Source organism: Chrysemys picta, chromosome 4, assembly GCF_011386835.1.
Source record: "Chrysemys picta bellii isolate R12L10 chromosome 4, ASM1138683v2, whole genome shotgun sequence".
Lineage (NCBI taxonomy): Eukaryota > Metazoa > Chordata > Testudines > Emydidae > Chrysemys > Chrysemys picta.
The window spans coordinates 131,312,267-131,336,842 of record NC_088794.1 but is presented as its reverse complement, the minus strand read 5'-3'; the positions used below and the strand labels follow the sequence as shown (position 1 = coordinate 131,336,842).

Genomic DNA, 24,576 nt, shown 5'->3' with positions numbered 1-24,576 from the left:
CCCCATCCCGCCCCATTCTCCTGGTGGTTGTTACTTGTAATCACAGTAAGAACAACATCCCAAGGGCTTTATGCTGATGTGCTGGATTGAAATGCAAGTATGTCAGTTTCTAGAATGTATTTCCTCTGTTGCAGAATGGGTACATACTGTGCCTGGTATGCCATCCCTATGAGATGGGTTTAGACCTGTATATATTTTATCATCAATTTCATACATGAATTTTACTGTGAAATCCACTTGGTAATCATGCAAAAGCAGCGTGCAGTTGAAATGGCTCTGTTCTGTTCCCTGTAAATATTGCACAATGGGGCCAAGTCTGTCCTGATTCATAACTGGTACAACCCCATTGCAGTCAATGGAGCTGCACTAGGAATGAATCTGGGCAGAATTTGCCCCATAGGACATATTCTGAGTTTTACTTTTTGCACCATCTCAGCATTTTTCAGTGGTTGAAGGCTATACACAAGCTTCACTGGTGCGTATAAGCACTTCCTGTTCAAAGTGATCAGACATCAAAGTAATAGAGAAAGTTGTTAAGTGCTGCCAAGGGGGACATTTTCACTTTATTTAGATACGTGAATGTGATGCCCTGCCATGAATCATGTAAGGCTCAAAGGCCATTAATTGCAAACAATTGGCTATAATGATAAAAAATAAACATCTACTGATTCCTGTTATTGCACCCAACCATGATCACAGAGGCCCAAGTAAAGGGTTTGCCAATAGAACAATGCAGAGATCAGGGGGATGAAATCTCCCTGTTACGCATCAGGAGGGGCTGGGAAGGTATAGCAAATATAACTTGCAGCTTCTTCATATGTAGGGTTTGGGGCCAGGGGAACTATGGGAAGCATAGATTAGCTGACCACAACCATTCTCCACCTCCACACCATCCACCCTCTTCCTCCAGGCAGGTGCTCAGAGCCAATATGGTGTGCAGTGGGGATGTGGACTACCTCCACTTAGCCGCCTCATTTTCTAGTCCCATTGCACAGCAAAAATAAGGTGTTTCTGCTGCATTTTGCGCACTCCATGCCCAGGTAAGGGAGCTAAGCTTCACTCTATTGTGACTACTTAGTGACACTTATGTAGCACTTCCCATAGATTTCTTTAGCTAAAGAAAGGTAGGTTTAGCTGCTGAAAACAATCAAATTAGTCTAACTATTAGTGATTAAGCTGTAGGTGGGGAAGTGCTCATGAAGTTCCCCTTTCTAAACTATCTGTTCCCTGGGTCATTAATTTCTCAGCCAGCAAGTGTATGTCTCTCCACTCTTTCTCAATATTTTTCTATGCGTAATGTTATCATTTGCTGAATATATTAGGACACTCTATTTACAGCTATTTCCACAAAAGAGAGAAGGGCTGCATGTGCGATTCAGTATCCCCTCCCCCAAACATATTCACCAGAGGTGATGACCAAAGCTTAAATCACAGCTCTGTAAATTACTGTGCAGTGGGAGAAAATGAAATTGGACCCATCTGTGACATTCTTGTCATGCAAGCGGTTGTTATATGAATATATTGCATTAGCTTATAGATGCACATTGAGATAGACTGAAACTGAAATGGATTCGGTTTGATTTTTTTCATTAGCTCTCATAATATTAGCATCTTTCTGAAATCATTATTTATGTATATATTTATATTTGGTAAGAGAGTTCTGTAGATTTATTACCAATGGTTAGAATAGAGTGAGGGGTAATGGTGGTGCTTTGATTACCTTGTGCAAATGGTTCTGTATAATCATTGCAACTCAAGCAATGGGAAAAATCAAAACATATTACTTTGTTTAACTGAGAAAACGGAGCAGTATCTATATATTCAAGTTCCTTTTGCTAAATGAAGTACAAACACAGGTGGGCCAAAATTGAAACCCTGTTACACTGGGTGAGGCCCTTACACTGGGGAACGCCACTGGCTGGAACAGCAGTGTACAGCTCCTAGCAGAGAGCAGAATTTGGCCCATTATCTTTAAGAAACATGAAGAAAGTGTGGAGAATCGCCTTGACTACAGCATGCATTCTTATGCAGGCTCATGCAGAAATCTGAGAGAGATCTTCATGCAGGGAATTGAGAGCTCTGGACTGATCTCAAACTAAAGAGAACATGGGTAACAGGATTTTAAACATCAGTAGCGACTCATTGTGTCTATTAATGTAGTCTCCAGAGGGAATGTGTCTGCGATACTGTGATTAATGACTCTTTCCACTGCTTATAATAGGATCTCATGTTTGACATCTTTTATCTTTTGATGCAGATACTCTCTAGAAACTGGTGTAAATATGGCTGCCTTTAACATTTGCCACTGCCAAGTTATTTTTTCAAGATATTTAAGATTTGGTAAGATAATTTCTGAATAGTAATGAAAGTCCTTTATGATGGGGATATTTTGTTTTAGAATATTTAGTCTCTTCATTTTAAAAGGGTCACTTAACCAGATTGTTGTTTGTTTTGCAACAGAATACTATTTTTTACCATTATGTTTAGGATTTTTCCCTGTAGATACAATCTGTCTTCCAAAAAAGCCATCTTTACCTCTGAATATTAAAGAGAGAGGTAGCGATCTCATTAGTGAGTGTATGGTGTAATCTTAAATGCACTCATTGAAGGAAGGTGATAGAAACTGACATATTTGTCTTCCCATTTGTGAAAGTTTCCAAAAATATTTTCTGATCCACAGCACATCTGTTATCCATACTGTACATGCTCAGACTACATATCTCACGCTAATGAGGCAACATCAGCTAACTTTTGATTTATTTATGTTGCCTCTCAAGGGCTGGGCATACACAGTTCCAAGCTTAGAGAGAAAAGCTGCTAGCTTCTAGCAGTCAGCAAGCACAACAAGAATCATGAGCCTTGACTCTCATACACTAAGTAAGCAGAAGGAAATAACAGATATATTTTTTTTTAGCAATTGGGGACAAATCAAATATTTAGTCTCCTTTTCAAATCTTTTGTGAACCACTAACACTGATCACACCTAAGGTGGAATGGAATATATCCCTCAAAAGATATTTGATTTTTAAGTATTATAGCTGATTCATTTCAAAAGGCACATTTTTGAAATGCTGCTAAATTTACATGTGACATATAGATTTTTTGTTCTCTTCTATCTAAGATTTTTTTTTTTTGCAACAAATGTTTCTTCCTTGTTGTATTGCCTGACTTTAGCTTGGTGCTGTTACTAACACTCTTATCAGCCAAGGCACCATCTCTAGGCTATGACTTGGACTAACTTAGGTTGACCTAGCTGCATCGCTTCAGACTGTGAAAAATTCATGTCCTGTGCGATGTGTTAGGTTGAACTAACTCTCGCTGTAGACACAGCTTGGTCAATAAAAGAATTTTTCCATTGACCTAGCTAGCTACCACCTCTCGAGGGGGTGGATTTACTACAATGATGAAAAAACTCCTTCTGTCTCTGTAGTAAGTGTCTACACTACAATGCTACAGTGGCCTAGCTAGCTCCAGTGCTGTTGCTATGCTGCTGTACCTCTTGTAGTGTCGACATTACATTATGTCTGAAACACATTCCAGAAAAGGTGATGGACGTAGGTAACAATGCAGTTTTACAGATCAATCTGTCCATGCCATGGAGATTGTCTTTGTGAAAGACTTGACAGCCCAACATTTGCTTCACGAATGGATCACACAAGACTGGGTCACACACAAAAACGTGAGAGACAATGGGTGATAATTTGGGTTTTTTAGGAACAACAACATAAAAAAGAAAGTCATGTGGTGAACGGCTAGAGCACTTTTCTACACAATGAACCCATAGAAAGATTCCCAGTGACTTCAATGGGTATTGGGTCAGGCTCGATGTGAGTATTTTCAGGCTGGTCAATGTGCACCATGGACTACCCTTGGTCAGCTCTGATTGACTTGCTCAAGCAACATGAGGATACAGCTACACATAGTGGTAGTAATGGCACCATAGCACTGCCACTGGTGACATTACTGGGTTAATTTTTTTTTCCTGTGATGAGTTGTTCTTGGAAAATTTCTCCACTCTATGAGGCTTGAACATAGTTTCTTTTCTTGCCTTATACTTTTACATTTGACTTGCCAGAGTGTATATGCCTTTCTATTTTCCTCACTAGGAATTGACTTCCATATTTTAAAGGATGCCTTTTTGCCTCTAACCACCTTTTACTTTGCTGTTTGGCCATGATGGCATTTTTTGATCATCTTACTGTTATTGCATCAAATTTGACATATCTGATAATAGACTACAGACGCTCTTACCACTATATGTCCTGTACACAGCACATTTAACTCAAGTTATGCAGCAGGGAACACCAGTAAGGAAATTATGTGGGGGAGCTGCTGGATCCAACAGATGTGGGGGAACAGCAGGGAGTAGAGAGATGGGAAAGCAGATGTCACAAAGAGGTATCCAGGGGTAACCTATTCCCTATTCAAGCTAGAGAGTACCTAGGGGTTTTCAAATTGAAGCCAACTTTTGTATGTATAATGTATAAATATTAAATTTCTATACATAACCATTTTAAACACTTTAAATCTCACAGTTATATGTATCCATACATTGAATCAGAGGGAAAGTTTATCATACGGAAGAAAGAAAAATGTGGCTGTGTACCCAACAAAGTGACCTGAGTGAATGACTGAGCCAGCAGGTTGAGAGAAGCAAAATGGACAAAGCTAACAGTGGACAGGAAGGTGTTTCTTAGAATCTATAGTGCCTCCTTCCCCTTCCTCTGTCCAGTGAATTTGGTGGGGCCAGTGGTGAGTTACATAGAGGCTTGGAAAGAATAGATTTTTATCTGTAAATGTCAGTAAATGTTGATTTCACCAAACACACACACAAAGTGACAAAAAAATTCCATTCATAATCATTGAAATTTACAGATAAGCAAAATTTTTAAAAAATGCTGCTTGAGAACATTAGAGATTGATTGAGGAAAATTACTTTATATTTTGACATGTGTTGTTGAAATTTTGTGCTTTAATGGTTATAAAACTTTATCTCAACACCTACTGTCATTACATACGTTTCTAACCCCCCCCCTCCATATTTCCCTGCAATTGTGAAAACCTAATTTGATAAAAATAAGCATTGATATTATCCATTGCAATTATATTAAAAAATTAAATTCTGCCAAACCTAATGTTGTAAATTGTGCAGTTAGTTATGTGGTTGTTTAACCTCAGAGTGTGTGAAACTGCCACAATGTTTTAAGGTCTTGACTCTAAATCGGCAGTTCAGATCCAGCCTAGTCCAGTGACTGAAAGTGGCTGTCTGGTAATCTATCTGAAATAAACGGGTGGTCTCATTGCAGTCTTTGCTGGGCAGCTCACTTAACATAGCACAGGCACTCCCTGCTGAATCAGCTCCAATCAGCACCCTTGTTGACAGACTGAGGGGCATGGAGAAAGTACGCTCTCTCTACACATGGTAACTCGAGATCCAGTTGGAGGCACACTGATGGGCGGTGGTGAAGAAGCTTGTACAACTTGTGGCTGCAGAAGGCGGTAAATAATGCAGCTCCACTGCACAGTGAGGGGTTTGTGATTCAACAGAAGAGCCCAGTCCCTGGTATTGCCAGTCTGGCACCCATCACAAGCACCAGATCACTTATTAATTAATTAAATTATTTTAACACCGATATCCCGGGAACTCCCCTGACGATTTGAGTATTCCTGAAAATGAAGTGCCCACTGGTCTTTGCATCGCGTCAGGTACTTTCACTATTTGATACCATTTATTTTACTGTATTATTTTAGTTGCTCTTGAAAGTAACACCAGGATTGCTGAATCACTAGCAGACATCATCCCTGGAGGAAACATATTCTGGGATTCACATCAGAGAGTAGTAAGGTGGTGTGCATTCTTAAGGAGGGGGACTATGGGGCAAAAGATACAGTCTAATAAAATTAATAGAAAACATCAGTGAATCAGACCCCTAACTCTTGTTTATTGGCTTTAGATCTCAGTTAAACATTGATCTTCATTCCTCTGTTCCAGAAACAATCCCTACAGACTTTGATTTTGAACTTTATGTGACATTCTTCTTGGATATTTCTTAAAAACACTTTAATTAGGTGAATGATTGAACCTCCTGGAGCTACCTCTTTCCAGACCAAGAAAAACAGTGGCCTTCTTTAAATCACGCTGGTTTCCTGTTATTATCTGTCCTTGCAAATGCATTCAGAACATCCAGCTTCTGTGGGTGGTACTCAGACCATAAAAACCTTAACCACCTCAAGCAAGCCAAGCAGGCTGAAGCTTGGCAGACCATCAACATTCTTTCTCCTGCGTGACCCCATGGAACAAGCTGAGGGCTACCATAGATTGGCGGAGGTTACATTCCTATGTGGCTTCCCAATGCCACTCTCACCCATCGTTTCACAAGAAATCACAAAGCACTCCAGCATTTTTGCATTTCACAGAGAAGGAAATCATCATCTCACTCCAAGCCCTAACCTAGGGCTTGGGGTGGAGAAGCCCTCAAGGACATAAACACATCTGCTGCTCTGGCCTCCAAGTAAGAATAGCTGCCTATGCCCCCATTGCAGGATGACAATCTATGGGTCCATGGAGTGACAGATCAGTCAGTCCTGTCACCATCCCTTCCCCTGTTCTTCAACCCCCATTGTGTGGTGGGGAGGCCTGGCTCAGCCAGGCTCTGCAGCATACAGTGGTGGTGGTCAGAGACAGGGCCGGCTCCAGGCACCAGCTTGTCAAGCAGGTGCTTGGGGCGGCCGCTCCGGAGAGGGGCGGCACGTCCAGGTACTCAGCGGCAATTCAGCGGACAGTCCCTCACTCCGCCTGGGAGCGAAGGACCTCCCACCGAATTGCCGCGCAGATTGCAATTGCGGCTTTTTTGTTTGTTTGTTTTGTTTTTTGTTGTTTTGGCTGCTTGGGGCGGCCAAAACCCTGGAACCGGCCCTGGTCAGAGACGACGCATAATGACCATCCCATGCATAGCCTCTGAGTTGACGAGCAGCAGCAGAGCCAAGAGTGCCAAGGCAGCAGCAAGCGAGCGCATCAGGGAGCTTCTTATGGTAGCTGGGCTCTGCAGGCCAGAGCTGGCTCCGGGGGAGGTCCCCGGCTCGTGCCAGGCTCCTTCGGGGGAGAGACAAGAGTCTGGCTGGGCAGAGGTGGCCTGGCTTGGGGAGCACAGCAGAGAGGGATGCCGAGCTGCCAGCCAGCACCCCAGCTCCCACAGTGGCCCAACCAGATCAGGCGGCTCCCACCAGATTCTGATCCACCGGATTCAGGAGGTAACTTTTTTCATGACCACAGTTTGAAAACCTCTGTGCTAAATGAATTGTGGAGGTGGCAGAGGGGCTTTCCAATTCCTGCCCCACACTAGCTAGGGGAACTGCACCACTTATATCCTTCCCCAGCCACAGGAGAGAGCAGGATTTGCCCCATAACGACCACCCTGTTTTTTCTTAGTATTGCTGACCTAAATCATGAACTCCTTATTCAGTTTTCACTCAGATTTGTAAAGGTACTGGCATTGCTCTGCTCAGTGTTGCAAGGCCTAAGTGACTTAGAAGCCTAAATCTCACTTTCAAGTGACTTAGGGGCCTAAGGCCCACTGACTTTCACTTCTATTCTATTCTGTTCAGGTTGTTATACAAGGCTCATCAATGGGACTTAGGTGTCTACAGAGTTAGCGCATGGCAAACTGGGGTGTAAATCTCCAGCGATCTAGCAAACGGTGCATTACCAGGCCACGTGGCCTCTGCTACCTTGCAGTCAGTGTTCCGTAGTGCGCTTTGGTCTCCCGTTGAAACAGCAGTACACCAGAGCGCACTATGGCACTGTTAATGCACAGTAGCAGGATCCACATGGCCAGTTAGCGTGCAGCATGCTAGTGCGGTGAGATTCACACCCCAGCTGTGTCACTCGGCCTTGAAATGCTGAGCAGAGCAACGCCTCAACAATTTTAAAAATCTGGGGCTCAGTCCTTATTTAGGTAAAACTCTCTTTGATTTTATTGCGTTTTGTCCGAACAAAGACTCAATAAAATACACAACCAAAGAAAGGCCTTCAGGAATTATTATTTCTACAGTAGCACTGGTGTGCATGGAACTTGATATACAAATGAAAAATGCCCCTCCTCCACGTGATTTATAATCTAATTTATACATGGCACGCAACGGCAAGGGAGGGCAAACAAAAGAGCAGGGGGGGAAATGGAGAAGGAAGAGGATTTACAGTGACTAAAGCCCACGGCTATAAAATGATTCTGAATCATTTTTATATTGGAGATAAGTGACTTAGTGCCACTAATGCCATTGGCACTGCTGCAAGCAATGACACTGGTGAGGGACTTAACCCAAGAGCCTCTTGACTCATCAGCTGCTCCTGACAGTTAATTTTATATATTTTTTTGTCCTTCTCCCTTTTCATCACTTGTCTAGCAGAATGGCTGATGTGTGAAAGGATCTGAGCTGCGCTGGGTTTATGTTAGGAAAGAAATTGAGAAAGGAAGGATAAATGGAACAGAATAAACGTCTTAAAACTGTGCTGCTCCACTAATATTTGCTAATTGTAATCAGTCTAATAATACATAGAAGCTTGTAATAGGCTTATGTAGGGGATTTTAAAGGGACACTGTCAGGTGAAAAATTGTGTTCAAAAATAAATTTCCTTAATAACTCCACATTAAAACTGAAAGAAATTTGAACATTAATTAATTTCCCATGATGTATGCTGGTGGTTAGCTTTCTGTGTTTCGCTCAGTTTAAACTAGAGATTCTCAACTAGGGACTGTGTACCCCTGGGAGTACTCACAGGTCTTCCAGGAGGTACTCATCTAACACGGCTGCTACTCTGAAACTTTTCATCTAGATCAGTGCTTCTCAACCTGCAGGTTGCAGCCCTCAGGGGGGGCGTCACAGGACAGGTTTGGTGGGGTGACAAGTGCAGGGCTGGCATTAGGTGGCAAGCAGGGCAAATGCCTGGGGTTCCATGCTATAGGGGGTCCTGCGAAGCTAAATTATATGTTTCAATCCTGCTGCCCTGAGGCTCAGGCTTCAGACAAGGCTCAGAAGTGAAAAACAGGCTCAAGTATCACTCTGAAATGTAAGTACAATATTTATATTCAAATCAATTTATTTTATAATTATGTGCTAAAAATGAGAAAGTAAGCAATTTTTCAGCAATAGTGTTCTGTGACACTTTTGTATTTTTGTCAGCAAGTAGTTTTTAAGTGAAGTGAAGACAAGACAAATCAGACTCCTGAAAGGGGTACAGTAATCTGGAAAGGTTGAGAACCACTGGTTTAAACAATGAAAACTGACTAGTCTAAACCAATGAAATTGAGTCAGTTTTATTTTCCAGTTCTGATGCACGAACTAAATGGTGTAATATTTAGACTGCAGCTATTTCAGGAAGGTGTTTAAATCCAAAACAACAAGTCTAGCTTTAACTGAAATTAAAAGAAAAAGTCTGTGGAGACATTATCACAAATGTGTTTTGTAAGTAGTGTCTGAACATTATGGTGATAAGCCCTTTAGAAAATGCAGATAGATCAATAAATACATAATCTCAACGCCTTTTTTCTTTCTTTCTTTCTTATTCATTACTTTTCTGTCACAAGTTCAAATTTTAGACCTTAACCTACATGGCAGTATTAGTTTAGCATCATTATGCATAATAGCTAAGTGCCAATAAAATCACATGTATGTGGCAGAGAAAAAATAATAATCTTACACACTTTTTGAAATGAAGATCATTTTAATATGCATACTCTCCAGTTGGGGAGGTGGGAGAACAAGGGAAGAGCTAAAAACTAGAAACACATGGAGTTAAAAAGGGAGAAGGAAATATTGATATTAGAAGTGAGTGAGGACTAGAGGTACAGAGGTGGTAGCAGACACTGGAGAGAATAGCAATATGGATGTTGGGCCCAGTTCCAAGCTATGCCTCCCAGAAGGAGCATCATAGAAACTATGGGAGGAGACAAGGGTGCTGCTTTTGTATCTCCAGGCTTCAGAGACTGCTCTAACTTACAACCAAGCTGCTGTGATTTCCAAAGAATTGTCCAGTAGCTAAGAATAGTGAGAGCACTGTGTGTTATATTGATCCATAAATTCAATGATGCTGCCAGTCGGTGGTTTATTGTGCTCCCCTATGTATCTCTTCTGACTCCCAGGCATGCCAGGGGCAACATAAAGAAGTTTTGCTGGCCCTATGTAGTAGGGAACTCTCCTGTGCTGAAGGAATTCTCAGGTGGAGAGAGCTAGCTACTTTCCAGCCCCTTTACATTACAGAGCATAGTAAATGGTCCAAAACGCAGCCCATATTCTGAATCACTAACTTCAATAGAAGCAGGAGCAAGCCCATAAAATGTGAGAGGAATTATGTATTCATGGCTTATATATAGGGATGGACAAGCTCAGTAGAGTTGGAGGTTATGCAAACTTCTCAAACTATTTTTGGGGATTATAAAACAGGTTAATTAAAAAATAAATAAACTGGACCCTGCGATTTAAATGAATAGAGCCAAATTCATGTCTGAAATTCCAATGAACCCAGGTGTGATTCAGTTTTTCTTAAAAAAACAACAACCCAGGAACATGTTTTTGTAGTGGACAGGAACCCTGTGCCATGTATTTGGGATGGAAGTCTTGCCCCATTGCCCTCTTCCTCACCCTTCTTCCTCCTTCCCTATGCTAACCTGGCACAAATGTGTGACCTCCACATACTGCATTTATTTTTTTCTTTCATTTTTTTCTCTGCTCCTTTTTCCAGATCCTCTCTCCTAAGAGGAAGATAAACCCAATACAATTCCAGCTGTACTTTTGAACCCATGTTTGAGTGGGGTTGAACTTTGGTGTAATGAGATTGTCCGTCTCAATTACATCAAATAATATACGTCAAATGCACATAATTAAAGGCTGTAATTCTGTTTGGGCTTCTAGTAACACGAACAAGCTGCTCACATTTCACTTTTCTGGTTTTGGATTGTCACCAGATCCCTTGATAGAATTATAAGTTTATTATATACAATTAAGGAAACATTATTCCTTATTAGAGATAAACAAATAGTAGGAGACAAAAAATTTCTCCTGATCTTCACTCAAAGTTAAAAACTACTTTTTGTGTTTGCTTTCCATGAACAGATACACACAATTTATTATCACAAATACTCACGACAAGCAAATTTTAAGCCTGAATGCTCAAACATTCACCTACAGCAAATTCTGACATGTGTGGCCAACTAGTAATATGCAAAAGTCATAATTTGTGATGTGTTGAGTAGTCCGAAAGTATTTCATCTTCTCCTTGTACAGCCAAAACATAGTCCCTCCTAAAAGATTGTCTTAAAAAGAGGTGATCAGCTAGCTAGTCCTCATAGCCCAACTGAGTTTGGACATAAAATTAATACTGCTGCAGTTAATCAGATTTGCAAAGCAAAAGTAGAGAGTAATGGTCCATTCTGCCAGCAGTTAGCAGGGCCTGGAGGGCAGGAGTGCCGCCAGCTTTTCTGCCACCCTAGGCGGCGGAAGGTCCCACCCTGAAATGCCGCCCCCCACAGAGGCGGCGGAAGGTCCCGCCACCGAAATACCGCCGTGGTCGCCGCCCCCCAAATTATAGTGTCCTAGGCAACCGCCTAGGTCGCCTAATGGGTTGTGCCGGCCCTGCTGGAGGGCATAGTGATTGCATGATATATGGAATCACATTCCTTTTTAAACAGGAGACATTTATAAAAGAAAGCAACTACAAATTAGAGACACAAACAGTCTTGCACACAACTTGAGTTCCCATTTTCTCTCTCTTGTTTACCATGGACCACACCCCATCTGGAAATCTGTGTAGCACACAGAGACATCTAGTGGTTCAATAATATTCTGCAACACATCATTACAGAGATTAGTACCTAAGTACAAAATGATGCCCATATAGGTATGCATCAGTCTTTACAATCCCAGATACAAGCTTGTCATATTCGCCTATGCTGCTCCGTAGGTGAAAACACTTGGGAAACAAAATTGATAGGATGTTGAATTCCCTCATGGGATTTATGATAGGACTCTACCAAGGGCATCACAAGTAAGTATCAGAAAGGAAACCTGTTCTTTCCTCTCCCTGGTCCAGTTAGCTATGCAATAGATGTGTGTGGTAGGGTGGACTAGGTCCGGAGGCCCTCTGCTGAAAGCCTTGTGGCCCTGCATCATCCTCTTCCAGAACAGAGCAGCAAGAAGTCCTCCACGCAGCCTAGAGTAGCTGCAGAAGAGTTAGGGTGAGCAGATGAGGGGAAGAAAATATCGGGACACATGGGGGAGGGAGGGAGTGCCCGCCAGCAGAGACAAAAAAAAAAAAAAAGCCGAGTCCTGCCGGCAGATCGGTCGGGACGTGGGACAGACACCGAAATATCGGGATGGTCCTGATTTTATTGGGACGTCTGGTCACCCTAAGAAGAGTGGCCAACAGAAGGGCTGCTGGAGTGACCAGTAAGGGGCCAGAAGGGCCAAATAAAAGGCAAGCAGCAGAGCAGAGCCTTCAGTTGCTGTGTGGAGCTTAATGAGGGAGGACTGGGTACCTGGCTGGCTAGACGAGCAGCAGGTCACGGGCAGCTCACTGCAGGGAGCTCACCAGGCAGAACTGAGCCCAGGGAAGGCTGCCAAAGACCAGGTGCCTGCCTGGCTGGACAGAGTAGCAGCAGGACCATGAAAAGGTCAGTGCGGGCAAGCTGAGCCCAGGACCTGGCCAGACCAGGCGAGGGTCCCGAGATGGGGCCCTGCTGGTCTGGTTGCAGACTGAACCCAGGGAGGGCTGCTGAAAAAGACACCAGCTGAGGGTACTGAGATGGGCCCTGACTGGGTGGCTGGATCACAGAAACCCCCTTGGCAGTTGCCACCTGACGTACCAAGACTACCCCTGCTTCTGTTTTCCCTGCCAGCTCAGGACTCCAGCACCCTGTCTTGCTGAGCCAGACACTCCCGTCTTATCCAACACAGACCCAGGGTCTGAATAACTTGCCCCAAAGCTGCAAGTTTACCTGAAAACAGCTCACAGAAGTGTGCTTGTCTATAGCACTCAGATGCCCAACTCCCAATGGGGTCTAAACCCAAATAAATCCATTTTACCCTGCATAAAGCTTATGCAGGGCAAACTCATAAATTGTTCGCCCTCTATAACACTGATAGAGAGATATGCACAGCTGTTTTCCCCCCCCCCCCAGGTATTAATACATACTCTGAGTAAATTACTAAATAAAAAGTGATTTTATTAAATACAGAAAGTAGGATTTAAGTGGTTCCAAGTAGTAACAGACAGAACAAAGTCACCCACCAAGCAAAATAAAATAAAATGCGCAAATCTATGTCTAATCAAACTGAATACAGATAATCTCACCCTCAGAGATGCTTCAGTAAATTTTTTTTCAGGCTGGACACCTTCCAGGCATGGGCACAATTCTTTCCTCTGGTACAGCTCTTGTTCCAGCTCAGGTGATAGCTGGGGGATTCTTCATGATGGCTCCTCTCCCCCCTTTGTTCTGTTCCACCCCTTTATATATCTTTTGCATAAGGCGGGAACCCTTTGTCCCTCTGGGTTTCCACCCCCCGCTCACTGGAAAAGCACCAGGTTAAAGATGGATTCCAGTTCAGGTGACATGACATGTCACTGCAAGACTTCATTGCCCACTTGCCAGCACACACACACACAGGAAGACTCACAGGTAAAACACAGCCATCTGCGGATAATGGTCCTTGTTAATGGATTCCAAACCATCATTAATGGCCCACATTTTACATAATTACAATAGGCCCTCAGAGTTATATTTTATATTTCTAATTTTAGATACAAGAGTGGTACATTTATACAAATCGGATGATCACACTCAGTAGATTATAAGCTTTGTAATGATACCTTACAAGAGACCTTTTGCATGAAGCATATCCCAGGAGGCCAGGCTGTCCTGATGTAAGACCAAAAAAGAAAAGCAAACTCACACCTAACTGAGAGAAAGGGGGCCATTCACAAGAGGTGGGTGCCCCCCGTGAAAGAACTGTTTGCAGGCACTATCGGCCAGAGAACACAAGGTGCTCACCCCGTTACAATGTGATTTTAGACTGCAGTGATAAAATGCCCATAGCAGACATAGGGTGACCCACAAAAATGTAGGTCCAGCAGGGACAGATATTTGTCAAAATTTAAAATGAGATTCTGGTATTGCAGAAGGGTCGTCTAAGAATCATGAGAATAACTCTATGAATTCTACTAAGAACAGCGGAAAGAAGCTTTTAAAAATAATGAGACACAAATTAGAGTTCTAATCGTCTCCTTTTGAAGTCAAATAAGCCTATAAGTCCAGACACCCACATTAGGCTGTGCGCAGATTCAGAGAGAGAAATCCGGCGATATCCCTGGCAGAGATCTAACTTGATGAATACATTGCCATTGTGCTACTTCTACACACAGCTTGTGTATATTTCTGAGATCTAGTCAACACCGGGTACAGAAATTCAAATACTGAATCTTCTGAATGGATTCTTCACGCGTTATTCGTACATGGGGAAATGAAATTTGAAAATAGTTTCAAATATTGCATGAATCTGAGGGCTTTGTGACCTGTCCCTGATTGATTCACATACAGAAAAAGAGATGAAATCAGAATATGTTATTAATTGCAAATTACTCACCAACTCTATTCTGAGTATTGCACTACATATTCCTGGCTCACAGTAAAATGGTACACTGAGATGTAGAAAGTCAACACTTCCCTTCCATTAACTCCTCAAAGTCCTTATCCTGCCTGGTTGGTTCTCAAGAGAACTTACCCCTTACATGCACACATACTCTCTCTTTCTCTCTCTGTGTCACAACAGCTTTTCAGATGAATTGGTAAGCAGCTACCTGTTGTGTTGCTGTTTGCTCCGATTCATTGAGCTGCTCAACTACCTTGGGTTTTTCTCTCCTCCTAACCTGGACTTGACTCCAGGAGTAAAACTGTCAATTGAGCAACACTGTTGTGTCAAGGAGGGTCTTTGAAGATTTAGCCTTGTTCCCCAGTATAACCCAGCACAGCTGCTCTCTGAACTTCATCAGGCTACCATTTCCTACCTGGGGTAGTAGTTTCTGGGAGAAAAGAGCTGCTTCTCTTCCCCTCCTGCTGTATCCTTGAGGTAGGTCTCTCTTTAAAAAGGCACGCTGGAACTTTAGCACTATTTATGTCCCAGACTGCACACCTTAATTCCTTTCCCATGAGAGTAGTGGGTTTTGAGCTAAGGAGGTTTGGCAATTTATCTCATGAGTTAGATAGGTGGCGCTGTACTGATGTTTGGAAGGCAGTCTTTGTAGTGGTTCCTGGAATAAATAAACTCTTAGCTGTTCAGCCTGTGCTGCCTCATAACTAGAGCAGGGCAGGAAATGGTTTTCCCATCCCACAAATATTTTTGAATGTTCGGTTGAAAAAAATTGGGAATTGTTTCTCCTGTGAACATTTTTGAACAAAGAGAAAATTTCTCATTTCATGAGAAATTTCCTTGGAAATTTCCAATTTTTTGACAAAATGATTCAAAATGGATTTTATTTATTGCAAAAATGTGGGTGGGTGTTTAAAAAGGCAGTTTTCATCAGATAAAAAAAAATCGCCACCAGCCCTCCAGTCCTGGACTTTGTGTGTTTTTCCCAGCCTAACCTCTTATTCACCCTCTTTCTCACACACACCTCTTCTCATTTTGACTAACATATCTAAAAACCTCACTGAACCCTCTTGACAAGAGTCACTCCCAAACCCTACTAGGGAAAAATGTGATATTGGACTGATGGGTGTGGAAGGTGGGTAGCAGTTGTGATGCTGGCAGACAAGGTTCTAGCTCATGCGAAGGCCCCTAGGCCTCAACTGAACACTGACAAATGCACCACTGGAAAACAGCCTGTCTCATCTATGTGTTAGTATTGGTGAAGCAGGTATTAGATTTATAAAACTGTGTTTAGACTTCATGAAATGTTTGTAAGTTGCTGCATGCATTAATCTGACTTATAATATCTGTTTTCCATGTAATAAGATAGTACTTGTTCTGAAATTGTAAACCCCCACAGTCAGGAGAGAAGCATTATCAAGTGTGGAATACTAGTTTGCCACAAGAGGTATTTCCTGCCCAACAAAAGAAGGCCCATAGACACCAGGCAAGCTATTGTGGAATATCAGAGAACATTAGACATTGCTGATTGTCTCTTCCCTCCCCCCCCCAACCCCCCATGAAGAGGAGACATGCATGAGGACTCATTCTAGCAGCTTGAACTCTGGGGAAGGGAATAAAAACCTTGACAGGCAGACACTGGAGCTCTATGCTGCTTGGATTTGGGGAGGGCAAAATTTCAAAGCATAAGCAAGGGATCCCCAGCTGCTTAGCCTGGGTTAGTCCTAGAGGACATATAGAGCTTACATACTACAGCAGCCTCCATTACTTTTTGGAACCTAAGACTGTAACTCATTTGTGTGTGTATATTTACCTGCTTTAGCCTTGTAAATAACTCATGTCTTTTTCTTAGTTAATAAATCTTCAGTTAGTTCATTATTGGATTGGCTATAAGAGTTGTCTTTGGTGTAGAATTGAAGGTGGGATTGACCTGCTTTCAGGTTTCAACACTAGCCAACAAAAGATCTGAGGGTGGGAGTGGGGTGAAGCCATGACTAGGCTACTGCAGCCTCATATCTCTGAAACCACAGTGTTTTAAAATCTTCAATCAGGCCTTACTCCAGAGCTGTTTTAACCAAGGTTTATATTCTAATGACCTTCTTTAGCAGGTGGATTCTTCACACAATACATTTTAACTCTTTATGTTCCTTTGGCTCCTTTTGATATTGTGGATCATGGAGTGCTCTTGAAATGCTTCATGCATAGAGAGGGCTTTTCAGGCCTGTTTCTGACATGTTTTCATTCACGTGTCTCAGCAGGGCTCGCTTGTTACCACAAATCTACTTCTGATGTTATTCCTGTGAAACACAGACTCCTGGGTACTCTAGATTCACATTTATTTCTCAATGTCTTTGGGCCTGGTCATAACGATTCATAGATTTTTAAGGCCACAAGGGATCATTATTATTATTTATTATTTGTACGGTGTGAGCATTTAGGAACTTTAGTCAGGGACCAGGCCCCACTGTGCTAGGCGCTGTACAAAACACGGGACGAAAAGACACCATCAAAGAACTTATAATCCAAGTAGTAGAGCAGGTTTCATTGAACCAGCATTTTCTGATGGAACAACATTCCACTGGAAATATCTTTGAATGATCATCTGATTTCCTGCATAGCACAGACCATAGAATTTTGCCAAATGGTTCTTGTCCCTAGCCCAATGCTTCTGTGGTGCATTCATCATCAGAAACTCTCACTGAATTATGAAAGGCGTTGAGGGTGCAGAGCAATTTGCTGGAATCAGTCATTAGGACTTCTTCTGATGTACATAATTATACAATGGTCACAGTGGACATCTCTCATGTGCTGAAGCGCTCACACAATGGTTTTCATTTGCAGTTTTCAAAGTGTTTTGCAAAGCTGGGCAAGTATCCATTAATCCACTTTTACAGAGACTACTGTGCAGAAAGTTGAAATGTCTTCCCCAAAGGCACACAACAAGTCAGTAGCAGAACCAGGAACAGAACCCACTCGTCCACCTGCCACACAGTTGTGTTCCTTTTTGATGTGAGCAACTTTGCATAAGTGGACTCAGCATTTTTCTTCATGATACATATTAGCTATTAGCTGATTTTTAACTTTACCCTTTTAGGAATATTTCTAAGCTATGGCCATTGTTTGTGTAGACTGATTTGAAATATTTGCCATGTACTAGACAACTGCAATGCTGAACTTGCAGGCCTTCCAGGGTAGCATTGTACAAGTGTAACACTGACAGGCCAAGGTCGTCGGTGGGCGGGATTGAACCGAGGACCTCTGGAGCTTAGTGCATGAGCCAAAAGCCAGCTGGCTGTTAGCTAAGGCTGTAGAGCAGACGTATTAATTGCTTTCTCTCTCTCTTTAAGTGGTCTCGGTGGCACTAGATAGGACAGAAAACCACACCCAGGTGGTGTGTGGTTTACACAAGCTCCAGATATCCAAAGGCATCTGTCTCCTCTGGACTTAACATTCAGGGCCAAATTTTCTGTTGGTGTAAAGGGGCACAGCGCCACTGACTTCAACAGAGTTGCACCCGTTTACAATAGCTGAGAATTTGGTCCTCAGAGCATATTTCCCCAGTGCTGAAAAGTTTATGGTGGTTTCCTTTTATTGATTACAAGGTTGCTCTTGCATTTCTGTCTGGGGCTTTTGCAGGGTCTAGATCTTCAAGCCATCTGAGCATGAGCTCTCTCTCTGTCCTTACCTGACCCTGGCCTTGGCAAACTTGCTGAGAGACCTCAATACATAAGGCAGTGCTGCACAAAGCACAGGCTATTTTGAGTGAGGTTGGGAAGCTAACATTCATGCCCGAGAGGACCAACAATCCTGAGAGGCTAATTCCAGTTAATTGGTAGCACTGATCTGTATTGGGCATTTGGGGCAAACACAAGACATAAGGCTCAGAGCCTCTTCCTTACCCAGGAAATTGAGGGCACTAAGGCTTGGTCTACACTACCCCCCTAATTCGAACTAAGGTACGCAACTTCAGCTACGTGAATAACGTAGCTGAAGTCGAAGTACCTTAGTTCGAACTTACCTTGGTCCACACTCGGCAGGCAGGCTCCCCCGTCGACTCCGCGGTACTCCTCTCGCCGAGCTGGAGTACCGCAGTCGACGGCGAGCACTTCCGGGTTCGACTTATCGCGTCCAGACTAGACGCGATAAGTCGAATCCAGAAGTTCGATTTCCAGCCGTCGAACTAGCGGGTAAGTGTAGCCAAGGCCTAATTTTATATTGCGGTTAGCCCTTGCTGACATAACATGAGCATGGGGCCAATTGTTAGGGTCTGATCCTGCAAATGCATGAATTTAATGAGACTACTCATGAATAAAGTTACTCAAGTGCCTAAGCATTTGCAGGATTGGGCCCTTATTCTGCAAAATGGCTGTTCCTGCCATAAAGAGCAAAGAGCTAAATACTTCCCCCTGGGCCAACTTAAAAACCATTTCAAAAAGCATGGTTCTAATTTCAAAAGGCACTACATAAAAATGGGCAATTTCCCCAGACAGATCTGCTCCCTGTGCGTCTGCTGTGCCATCCCTCCTGCTTTTAGTGACAAAAGTACATTTGTATAATTTCTGATTCCCATTAGTCCTGTGGAGACAACATGACTATGGGAGAGTGAGCTGGATTCTATTTCCTTTCACCCATTATCAACAGCACTGCTAACCAAGTTCTCAATGCAGGCCCGAATGTACCCCTGTGTAACCTGACTGGATGGTGTGTCCAGTAAGACACCTGTACTGCCTGTAGGTTCCTGGGATATCCCTTTCCTGAGAAGCACACCATTTTAGCCAGGTGCCCACTACCTCTCTGGACATGTTGAAATGTACAATTCTCATTTGATGTGGGGTGATAGTTAACGAGGTGTTCAAGAACACATTTCATAGTTTTTTTCCCCTTCCTCTGTAGAAATAAATATAAGAATTTGGGAGGAAGAGTACTGGGCTCCCTGACACCTGCGGCAGAGCAAGAGAAATCAATTCTCTTTCTTCCATATTTGAGCAACATTTTACTAAATAAAAGATAAAGGATATATCGGTGAGATTCTCTGTATTTGAACTGTAGTGCCCACTCTTGGCAATAAAAATCTATATCACAGCACAGCTGAATTTTCCAGGACTATAGCAAAAGAATAACGCTGTTCACAAATAGTCTGCACTGTTACTCTCTCATGATACAGTTTCTGAGGGGAAAATAAGTGAACAGAGATTTTAAGGTCCTTTGCTTGACTTCAGAGGTTTATCTGAAGTCAGAGATTGTGGTAAGAACCAGAACCATTATGACTCACTTGTTCCTAATCAAAATGCTGGGAGCATGAAAGCCTGTTCAGTTGTATTGAGACTGAACTGTGTCTTCTTACAAGAGAAAAATAATACATACCCGGGGAAGCACTTAAATAATTGATGTGTTTTGCTTTTATCTGCATGTAGCAATGACAGTAAATCTATGTACCTAGCACTAATGGATAGCATCAGTATGTCAATAATTGCTAATAAGAAAGAAACTGAAAGCAGTGCACTTGTCCTGAAGTGACTGATCCTTCTTTCGTCTTTATCTACCAGTGTCACAATAGTCTCGGAAAATTAATGAAATAAATTTAAAAATTCTGTTCACTAATTGATCATTTTGATCTCAGCACTTTAAAGTGCACAAGCACATTTTGGGTGGAATTCAGTCCAGTGTGACAGTGACTTCTTTTAAACATTTCTGCAACTCTGACAGTTTCTGTGTCTCATATGCTATATTGAAAAGACAAAATTAAACTTTTTTCTACAGGCTGTTGTCTTCTGCACATTTAACTTCCTATTCTGAACCAATGAAAGACTGTAGTCATTCGGGAACCTAACATAAGTCACAAGCCTCTGTGTTACAGAAGTAAAAACCCAATGTTTAGACTCTGAAAAGCGGCCTAGTTCTTTCTAATTCAGAAATATGAGTTTTACTATTAAATGAAGTTTATTGTTAAAAAGTTATGTTGGCCAGTTCATATCCTGCTACTTAAAATCAAAAGGACATATTCACCAATTTTCTCTGTAATGTTTATCTGATCTGAACAATTATGCAGCTGTTCCGACTACATTCTTGTGTAGGCTGAAAGTAGTGTAGAAATTTTGGCATTTATTTACTGTAACTATAAACTTTAAATTTGTAGGATTGTTTATTAGGCATATACATTCCAAAAGGTTGTTACAATTATTTTATATAAGATTAATGTTGTAATGTGGCTAGACAATACAGACTTATTTATAGTACAGAGTAAATACATACACACACACTCTGCTATAAATAGGTCTGTATTGTCTAGTCACCTTACAATACTAATCTTAAATATATCTATTTAAGTCTATTGTCTAGCCCCATTCAACATGAGTCTTAAAAATACGAAGTCAAATGCTGGCCTCAATTACACCATACAATTTTCATTGGACTCAGTAGGGTGGTATTTGGACCATTATGTTATAATCATATTATAACAGAGAATTTTCTCTTGATGTTTTATACCCTTATTTACAAAGATTTTATTGATAAAGTTTTAATCTTCCAAATAGTGGTGAAAAAAATGTTACCATCAAGGGAATTATTTGGTCTTCCCCAAATCCATTAACATGAGACAAACTGTCAGCAACTGGAATATTAAAAATAGTTTAATAACCACATACAGTGCAGTAGTGATACTTATGACTCTACACACGCACAGCACTAAATCCAGGAAATCACATGTGGTGTCCACAGGTTTGGGTACCACTCCGCTATCTCTGCCTCATATCAGAGAGAGTGAAAAGAGCATGGGTCAGCCATGATGTCTGGTACAGGAGGTAGTGAGGGGACTGGAGATGATGCCAAGATGACTGGAGAAGGAGGGGAGAATATGAGAACGATGGTGAGGAAACCAAACCTCCTGCTCTGAACAGTCTGCAAATGCGGGAAAGTTTCAGAGCTGCATCCAGATCCAAACTTTACAGCTCAGCCCATCTCTAATATTTATTCCCTTCTTCATCCGACAACCCCCATCCTCCCTCCCCTCAAAAAAACAAACCAAAACCCATAAAGCTACACACCTATCACAACTTTCTGCAAAGGAAACATCCTGGGCCCTTGCAATTGCAAAGGTAATTTAGATATAAGCAACTTTCACACCCATCATGCCTTGCATGCCGAATATCAGTTTCATCATTAATATCAGATGCCAGCTAAATATTGTCAATGTTGTCCTGAAATATCCCCGTTCAACTCAGAGTCCTTAACAAGCACACACAGCTCAAGCTGTTAAAGTCAAGGCCAACTTTGCTGAAGAAGGGAAGCTATTCTGGTACGAGATCAGCCCATTGATAAGGTAAGCAAGAAATCTTCATCTTCCTAGACTTCTGCTCTACCTTCATACAATGATAGCGACCTTCTGCTGGCATAGGAAATTGCCCATGGTACAGCTTATGCTGAACTAAAATATTCATATTTTTAGTCTTTTTTTAATATTGCCCCCTCCCTGAAATGGAAACAAAGAGAGAAAAGAAAAATAGTTCATCCACTTTCCCTCCCTCTTCACCTCCACTTTTAAAGCAAGAACCTGGTATCTGACTCTCTGCCATCACAAGCCAGTCAAACTAAATTATTTCAGTATAAATATGAGAAGACAAATGCTTGCAGTGACAAAATACAAGTAGTGTTTTTAAATGGAATGCTTTTATTTAACAAAAGCCTTGGCACAGAATCGCTCCAATGTCCCCACAAGAATTTCCTTTCATGCAGACGATCTAGTGAACGTTTACACTACACACAGAAGGGCAGAAAACAAAAAGCTAAGAAATGTCTTCCTACCACATGCCGCAGCCTCCTGTGCAGCAAAGTTTGACATAGCCAGCCATGCGTGTCAGGGAACGACTCCTTTTCAGCTATAGGCAGAATACACAAGGCACTGATTTTGAAAATAAAGTGCACAGAGTATGTATTTTCTCTCCGTAAAGGACCCATCTTTATTACATTCAGCTGCCTTTTCCGCAGCCCCTCGCCATTTGAAAAGTTTAATCAATATGTTAACATAGTGCGTATACAGGGCAGTTGTTTCAGGAACTGTTCCAAGAAATTCTTGCTTAGAAGCTCTGGAGAACAAATTGTGACATTGTCATTTTGACAGAATCAGACTGCTTCCCTGATTAGCTAAAGTCAGTCTCATTTATTTTTCATGCCTTTATTAAGAAAATGTAACTTTGTAGGCTAGCCACCCAGTAACAGCTACCCGAGAACGTTTTGTAACTACGAGCATGTAGAACTCTGCTGATGCACAGGGTTTCTTCCCCTGCAATGGCTCAGACTCCCTTCAAAACCGAGTGGGTTTGTGTGTGACTTTGCAATCTGAGAATGTGAACTAGTCGGCAGGACACTGTGGTAAATATAAATCTGGCACTTACCCACAACCAGTCCCTCGCAGTCTGACATCGTGTGAACAGTTCTCTTCAACCGTACGTAGGAAAACCACAGGAAAATACAAACTCACTTTCTTCTGTTAGGGTAGGCAGAGGAAAAAATATCTAACCCTTCTCCTATAATGTACATCTACCCACCCAGGGAGTTGTAGCAACAATCCCGTCTTTGCCTTCTCATTATGGGATGTAAAGATAAGAATGTGCTTTTGTGCCAAAAGAGCATGCTATTGGTGGATAAATTTGTTGTCATCCCTCCCCTCCACAGAGTTTCCTCTTTAATGTCACAGAGGCAAATTACACTGCTTGAAAGGCCATAGAATATTTATGAAACTGTTTCTAAGAGCTAAGCTGAAAATCTGTATTGAACAAACTGGCTAATTGCTGTGTGGTGAAGTTTGTGGCGGGAGCTGCAGTGCTAGGACAGTGGTTTTCAACCTTTCTTCATGTGTGGACCCCCCAAAAATGTCAAAAGGGCGGACCCCTTTGGAAATCTTAGACATAGTCTGTTGACCCCCAGGGTCAAAGGACTACAGGTTGAAAACCACTGTCCTAGGGCATTCCTAGTTCTCTGCTGAGTTAGTGTCACAAGAACTCCTCGGTTTTTTGTGTCATTCTTGAGATACACTGTGTAGCTTTTGCCTTGGTATATATCCAGATCTATGGACTAGCTATGGGCCTGAACAAAGAGTGAAAACTCCTCAGATCTGAACAGTCCTGTGCTTCGACTCCACAGGAGCCCTGCCTCTTTTCAGGACATTCTGAATTCTACAGAGTTCTCCATCCCTATTCCTGCTCCATCCCCTTTGCACTTCTGGGGAAGCTCCTGGTGTAGGGGAGATGCCTGGAAGACAAGGCAGAAAGCCACCTATACTCTCCCCAGGTGCATGCTTAGTGTAGCTCAGACACACCCAAGGATCTCATCCTCTTTTGTCAAATGCATGGCATCAATGATGCAGGAGCCCTTGCTTTCCTTGAGTCAGGTGCACAATGACACCACCAGATTGCCCTGTGCCATGCACCTCAGAAAGTGCACAGGACAGGCCTCTCTCCAGTTATTGTCCTGGATCATCCCTGCCTGAAAACACCCTACAGAGGGGAAGCTAGGGGAGGAAATCCCTGCACTGCATTCTGCCCTTGTTATTTCATTGGAGTGGGTGGAAAAGGGACTTCCCCTTAATCTCTCAAAGTTCCTGGGCAAATAGGGAGGTCCTGTGTCTCTGCGCAGGCTCTGGCCCTCTCTCATTCCTGGTCACTGCATGAAGCATAATTGGAGAAGCTCTACCAGGGAGTGTCCCAGGCTGTGGCAACCTGTAGGTCTCCTGGTGGAGCTACAAGAGGATTATTCAGTGAGGGGACTCTCACATGGATGGCAGCTATGCAGAGATGATAATAAAGTTGCATCCTGCATTCTATTTTCCAGGGATGTTCTACAGGGCTGGGGAGAGAGGCTATGTGCCCCCTCTGGGCCCTGTCCATTCTTCTACTCCCTCCTCCACATAAACCCCAGAGTCAGAGCACCCTCTGTCAGATCTGG

General features: G+C 42.5%; 1 protein-coding gene across 3 annotated transcripts in view; it reads right to left on the bottom strand.

The window, feature by feature from the left end:
- Window positions 1-23,200, bottom strand: part of EML1 (EMAP like 1) — a 176,271-nt gene extending 153,071 nt beyond the window's left edge. For all 3 annotated transcript variants that reach the window (XM_065593593.1, XM_065593594.1, XM_065593595.1), the window contains exon 1: window positions 23,028-23,200. In XM_065593593.1, coding sequence (XP_065449665.1) covers window positions 23,028-23,055 — 28 coding nt within the window. In that variant the 5' untranslated portion in view covers window positions 23,056-23,200. The remainder of the gene's footprint in view (window positions 1-23,027) is intronic.
- Between the last annotated feature and the right edge of the window lie 1,376 nt (window positions 23,201-24,576).